Genomic DNA, 7,073 nt, shown 5'->3' with positions numbered 1-7,073 from the left:
CACTCTCAAAGTACTTAAAGTACTTACTTGTCACTAAGGCCAAGTTTAGATATTTGTTTATGTATCATGTCTGATATTGTTTGATCATATTAGAGTTATATAACAGTTCCTCCAACATTTTCAAATGAAATGGTTTGGCAAGACATTACAACAACAATAACTTTAACATATTCACTGTAATCCCATAAGTGAAATCTGAGAAAGATAGAGAGAACGCATACCTTATCTCTACCTCATGGAGATAGAGAGGCTATTTCCAATAGACCCTCAACTCGGTTTTGTCTAAACAAAGCAAAGATTTGTTTCAAAATACAATCTTTAACCTCACTTTCAATGTAGAACTATTCATCCTTGCATGAACAAAGTTAAGCATCTAAACAACTTCAAGAAGACTATTGCCATAAGTACTAGTTCAAAATTCCATTCATTCATATCAGATCCATGAACAATGTTTATGCATTGCAGCAACTGTACAAGCAGAGATAGAGTGAGATACCGCAAAATAAAACCACATCTAATTGCAAAATGCAGACGTGTTTCTTTGCTTTTTTATATTATTTGCTATAGAGAGGGTAGAACGATAGTAGCCACATCTATAGAGCCGATACATATTCTCACCCCAAATTTCAACCAACACAGTGCTACGAGCATTTGTTTGGGAAACACCCTGCTGGGAACAGGGATGTCATCTCCCTAGTTTATGCAGCTGGAACCTTTTTTCCGTCTTCTATGAAGAATATTGCAGATTCTGGAACCTGAGAACAGGAACACCAATGAACTTTAGCTAACATTATATGAAATCGGACAATTGAACAAGTATGGCTATATCTGTATTCCCAATTAGTAAATAAATCCTCTTTATTCATTGAGCCGTTTTAATCCATACTAATTAATGTCTTTGAAGATAGATATAAGGGTTGTCTAAAGATATATCAAATTAGTAGAAAGTAGAAAATGGGATACACGGAGAAAAGGATAAAATGTTGATATGATAACATGGATAAAATATTCTTGAGTACATATAAAGACGATAATCAGAAGATAAAACAACATACATCTGGCCAGGTTTCTGTAATGAAGTCCACAATGTCATAGGATATGTCCCCTTGAACATCAATCTGCTCCTTTTCAGTTGGGCCCTGAAGCATTAATCCAGGTTAGGTACACATCTATCTCATATCAGAGAAATTAGAAAGCACAACTTTGACGCACCTTAACCACAGAAGCTCCAGTAGCAAACTTTTTACCAAGCTTTTTTGAAGCATCACTTAGTTTAACACCTAAAATGTCCAAAATAAGCAAAGCTAAATACTGTAGCACTTGGAAGACAGAAAGAATAAAAAACAAGATAACGCAAGATAATATACAACTTCAGATATTGCTCACCAAAGATTTCAAGGCCCTTGATGGTAGTGATACTCTTTCGTCTGTTTCTGGTGACCTTTTCAATAATTATCTCCTGTTTATCCTACAATATAACCAAGAAAGTTTTACAACTTGTAGACTTGCTTATAAGTTTATTTTCACAGCATTATCTTGTTGGATCATGACGTCTTTGCTAAACCAATGGATAAGGCTCCATACTACACCATAAATGAAAGACACGTTATATGAAAAGTTGCTCAAATATAGTGAGGAATGAGGACTCAGGTTGGCATTAGGCAAGATGATGGTTTCAGTTACCATTGTTTATGAGGTTCTCCTTAGGGAGGAGCGGGGGAAGGAGCAGAAGAATACACCAGATTGAAATAATAGCTAAAAAGACGTAAAGAAACAATTGGAAGTTGAAATGTGCTAATAGATAAGCCTCATTTGCTGCTTCACCATGCCAGAATGGAAACTAGATCATGCCAAATGATATGGGATCTTCATGCTCAGTTTACCACAATAAGATGGCATCCTTTCAATGAAATTCACTTAGGAACTTCTAGATACATTTAGTGAGTTCTGCTAGTTGATTTTAGTAACTGACATGAGAACTTCCAGTGGAGAGGGTATTTTCTAGAGTTCCTCCAAATGAATATCCTACGGCGAGTGATCATTCGCATGAGTCAAGGAAATGAAAGCAAAGTCAAGTTTCTTAACTATACTATACTGCATCCACAACAATGAATGCATATCTGAACTACAGCTGCAAAAAAAGGCCATTTAATGACCTCCCAGATTCGTCTAGTCAGGTTTAGTTACTTTGATCCGAAGGATCAAACCTTTGATTTGGCATAATAAAAGAGATTAAAAGAATTAGTCCAAATATTTCAATTATATCACAGACCAGGCATTAAATATTGACCACTGCAATGAAAAATTACACAGAAAACCTTCAACTGAAATTGATTAATAAGTATGTAACAATGCAAGATTTCCAAAGATAAAGATGTCCGTAGTAACTTTGGAAGTTAATACCAGTACTGATTTTTCTTCTGGTTGGTAAACTGATTGGATTGAGCTCTTTTTATTTCTGTAATATCTACCTACTGCCTCTTCTGTTGAGAAAGAAGAGCTAAGGAGAAACTACTTAGGATGCTTGCATATTCACATTGCAGGGAAAACCCGCATCAAAGCATAACAGCTTCTAGTTAGTTCAACTAGGTGAATAGTATCCATCCAATATTTGAATATAAATGATATAACCAAGATATGTAACTTAATATCTCAAAGCAAAAGAGAGAAACTTTTCAATTAGAATGATCTTGATTCATAATATGTTGATAAAATTAAAATCTTAAGAAGATGGCTGACAGGGAACAATAATGAAAAGTTTTACAGGCACATGAATTCAATGGGAGGATTACAAGAACTTCACTTATCAAACTTTCTAAGAGCTTATAATATCACATGGATGGCACAAAGCCATGTCATTTTGAAAGAAGGATTAATATACATTAGACAAAACGAAAAATGCTGGAAATATCTTACTTTCTTTTTTATCTTTCCACCAGGAAGGCGCTTGACTTCTTCTTTCTTAGATGTAGAAGAACCTGACCCAACAAAAGGAACAGAAAGGTTAAGAACAGAATTCAATTTTAACATGCAGAGGGGGAAGGGGGAAGTAGATAAAATGAAATCCAAAAAGCAAAAAAAGATCCAAATCTAGGCCTACATTTCTTAGTTTAACCTACAACTATTGGCCCCATAGGCAAGGAAGACAGGATTTAAAACATCAAGTAAATATTTATATTACAAGAACAGACAAAAAAAAACCCGAAATGCAGATGGAATGAAGAAGATTGAGAACGTAATACAATTTGTGAGAAGGTAGATGAGATGTGCGTGAAACTCAAACCAAATATCAAAACAGAGTTCTCTAACACTTGCCAAATTGAAAAGATCAAGAACAAGATTCATTTTGTTGGAAGGTAGCTAAATGACTATCAAAATCAAAACCATAGTTCTCGATACCTATCAAGTCAAAACTATGAAATGAGAAGTTGAAATGAGCAAAAAGGAACTTGTCATCTCTTTTAAATTTTTCTTATTACTCCTCCTTTAGCACATATGAGCTATGCAATATGGTGAAGTTTCTTCAATCTTCACGTCTTCCATTGTGGGAGTTCAGGAGGATTCATCCCATTTGATAGAGAACTCAGACAAAAATACTGCTCTCTGCTGGCCATTGACATAATGCAGTGCCCAAGCAAGGTGTTGCAGAAAGCAATTGAAAGGGGTCGGTAAAGAGGCTATCGTGTAGCAACAAAAGGAGTACAACACACTCACAGTTTTCTTCTTATGTGACTCCTCTACTTCCCCAATGTTTGCAGAGTATGGCCAGTCTCAAGTCCATATAAAGGAGGAGAATGAGCTACGTTGATGGACAAGAATAAAATTTTATGAATACTCATTAATGAACTTGTTGAGACGTCTAGGCATGCATTATTCGGTGCCTGAGTATAGTGTTACATGGGTAAAGGGTTCCACAACATCTCCGCCTGGGTGTGAGGACTATAAGCAAGGGTACCAGTGTGATGGACGAGTGTGGGTAAAGAAGTTAGTCCAACCACATCAGTGACCAGATGTGGCGCTAGATCAAATAGGCAGTTGTTACTTGTTACATAGGGTTGTTGACAAAGAAGTCAATGTAATCAATGGATTCCTTAAAGAGATAGAGAGAGCTTAGGATGAAAGTTTAGTGTGTTTATAACATAGCTCTGTTGGAGAAGTAGATGCGCAGATTGGGGGTAGAGGAGCATGCACTACGAAGAAAGGTCATAGTGGGTAAATATGCAATCACAGAAGGGAGTTGTAGGACTAAAAGCATAATTGTCCCTTTTAGGTGCAGCTTTAGAGTAACAATGTGAAGGAACGGAGAGCCGAAACACAACATTCAAGGTAGGGAACAAGAACAGGATCAACCTCTGGAAGCACGTATGGTCTGGAGATAATACTTTGAGGCTCACATTAAACATCGAAAGACGCACGAGCCAAAAGGAATGGAATCCAAAATATACGAAGACTACAAGAGTGTGGTGTTCCTTGGACCTACAATTAGGAGGAACCTTTGGGATTTGAGGTAGCAGAATTTCAAAGCTTAATTCAAATGTTTTATAATCAGAATACATTATTGAACCATGACTCATAGAGGTGGAGGGGGGAGAGACAGTAGATTGTTCCTAGTAATGTCCTAGTACATTAAAACCTTTAATCAGGGATGACTTGAGCTCCCTGCACCATTAGGATACCTATAGTGCCACCTTTTCACTTGATTGGCAATGATGGGAGCAATCCTAATAGTTGAAATTTAAGGAGGAGAAGGATTACATATGTTAGTTGGTGTTATATGTGCAAAGAGCTCCAGTGAGGATGTGGATCACCTCTTTTTGTATTGTCAGCTAGCTAACCGTTAGCGGCAGTAGGTTTTGAGATGGCTCAAGACAAAATGGACAACACCAAGCACCGAAAATGACTTTGAACACTTGAGGAATAACCTCTCATTTCTAGTTTCCTTTTGAAACAACAATTAGGTCCCAAATTGTAAAAAAAAGATTAGGCATCTTTCACAGCAAATTACTCCATCCATCCTATTTTTTTTATTTTATTTTTATTTTTTTATTTGCACCGGGTGTCCGAGTCTCTTTGAGCCCCGACTAATCCCGGGGGTGCACAGGCCCTCGGCAAGGAGTTTCCCGCAAGTGCACCACGGTTAATTCAGGTTTTACCCAGTCCGATGGCCCTCAGAAATTGTTTGCACCCAGTGGGTTTCGAACTTGAGACCTTGAAAGGGAGCAAACCCCAAGGCTCAAGTCAATTGCCAGCAGGCCAACCCCTGAGGGTTCCATCCATCCTATTTTATGTAACAATGTCTCCTTTAAGTCAGTTCAAAACGATCACATTTTTCCTTTTGGGAACAATTTAATCTAAGAATCCCAATTCTATCCTTAATGATATTATTTTATAGCGACAAAAATGCCATGGCTTGTTTGGGATAACAAATTTCAAGAGTCTTTGTTTCTTTCTTAAAACTCCTTGCTCAGTCAAACACATTCACATATAATAAGAGGCAGGGAGTATATCTATTTGTAGATCCTCTACTTCTTGATATATCACTTCCACACAACATTGTTCCCATGGTTTAGTTTGTTACCTATAGTATTGTATGGTATTGTGTTGTTAGTTTAAATATAATGTTTGTTTTGATTGTTACTTAAAATTTACTGTAGCATATGGTTATGTATTTGAAAAGTCTCATTATGTAACGACCGATTCGTGTGATCGCATCGTTACCTTATTCTTGTTTTCTAGTTTTAACTTTACTTATTATCTAACTTTATCATGTACCCTACCTTTTCATAGTAGCAATACCTCCTACACTAATTTACTTGTAAGTTTATACTTCAAATTGATGGTGTGTAACATTACACAACGCCATAAAACAATGCAATCTATCCAACATTGTACTCATCAAAACAATACAATACAATATAATAGATACATTATTAAAAAAAAAATCTTCATTAAAATCAACACACTCATGTTTCAACTTACAGGAAAAAAAAAAACTTTACCTTCCGAGATTGAAGCCGACTGGAGCTGATCAGAGACTTTATCAGCTTCTTTCAAATTAGAATCTGCAAAAAAAAAACTTATCAACCAAAAAACAGGCAAATTGATAACTAATTACAGCTAAATTAATCGAGAATATAAAAAAAAAACCCAATTTTTAGGGTTTATAATAATAACCTTTAACAAGGTCTGGGTAGAGATCGGGTGCATTTTGGATCAACCAGGGTTTGCATTTCTCAAATTCGGATCCGAATTCACAATACTCAGCGGGTAACCCGCAAACTCCACAATATAGAACCTCAACTGCTTGGAGCTTCTCCGCCATTACAGAAGAAAAAAAAAACTTCGGTTTGTTGCTCTGAGAAATTTGCTGAAACTTGAAAACGAATCGTCTCGTAAAACGGCGACGTTTGTTTCCCTTGGAGTATCTTTGGTTCGACTAATAGAATGAACTTAAAAACTAGGTCAAACACATATACAGCCAGGGGCGGACCCACGTGATCTTCAGGGGTTCAACCCCTCAGCAAAAAATTACACTGTATATATAAAGTAAATTTTTTGTATTTCTGTAAATATATATATATTGAACCCCGTCAATAACAAAGAGAAGCTGATGGTGTAGTGGTAAGTCCCCCTAAAATTAAGTTGTGCGTCTGTGGTTCAAATCACAGTGAAAGTGTTTTATTTTTTTCTTTTTCAGTTCTGTTTTTCATTTTTTTTAGTGTTTTTTTTACTTTAAAAAACGTGCTAAAAGTGGGGTTTTAAACCCAAAAAAATCAAGGTTCTCATTTCTAAAGGCTTATTTAAACATTTATACTTTTATTTTTCGAACCCCCTGAACGAAAATCCTGGGTACGACACTGTATACAGCCCCTCAAACTTGCCCTCATTTTTCATTTTGGCACTCCAACTTAGCCTTGTTCCATTTTAACCCTTAAACTCCATTTTTTCTTACCATTTAAACACTTATACTAATTTTTATGATTTCTTTTTATTTATGTTCTTCAATTGCAATTTCTTATTTAAAAAAAATAGAAGTGTACCTGTTAATTAAAAAAATTAAACATTCGCGAACG

General features: G+C 36.0%; 1 protein-coding gene across 1 annotated transcript; it reads right to left on the bottom strand.

The window, feature by feature from the left end:
• Positions 1-218: 218 nt before the first annotated feature.
• Positions 219-6,458, bottom strand: LOC102590541 (translation machinery-associated protein 22-like). Its single transcript, XM_006353477.2, has 7 exons — positions 6,175-6,458; positions 6,000-6,062; positions 2,917-2,978; positions 1,387-1,468; positions 1,213-1,280; positions 1,056-1,139; positions 219-755 (listed from the first exon to the last, which is right to left on the bottom strand). The coding sequence occupies exons 1-7, from the start codon at positions 6,320-6,322 to the stop codon at positions 699-701; spliced, it is 564 nt and encodes a 187-aa protein (XP_006353539.1). The 5' UTR covers positions 6,323-6,458; the 3' UTR covers positions 219-698.
• Positions 6,459-7,073: the final 615 nt, after the last annotated feature.

Source organism: Solanum tuberosum, unplaced genomic scaffold (assembly GCF_000226075.1).
Source record: "Solanum tuberosum cultivar DM 1-3 516 R44 unplaced genomic scaffold, SolTub_3.0 scf00155, whole genome shotgun sequence".
NCBI classification, from domain to species: Eukaryota; Viridiplantae; Streptophyta; class Magnoliopsida; order Solanales; family Solanaceae; genus Solanum; species Solanum tuberosum.
This window is presented reverse-complemented; position numbering and strand designations above follow the sequence as displayed.

What these genes read in the sequence shown, in the direction of transcription:
- LOC102590541 (XM_006353477.2), bottom strand. Translation starts at nt 6,322, where the DNA reads ATGGCGGAGAAGCTCCAAGCAGTTGAGGTTCTATATTGTGGAGTTTGC. An exon ending in CTACCCAGACCTTGTTAAAG is followed by an intron (nt 6,063 to 6,174) that starts GTTATTATTATA and finishes TTTTTTTTGCAG; the next exon opens with ATTCTAATTTGAAAGAAGCT. An exon ending in CAAGGGCCTTGAAATCTTTG is followed by an intron (nt 1,281 to 1,386) that starts GTGAGCAATATC and finishes TGGACATTTTAG; the next exon opens with GTGTTAAACTAAGTGATGCT.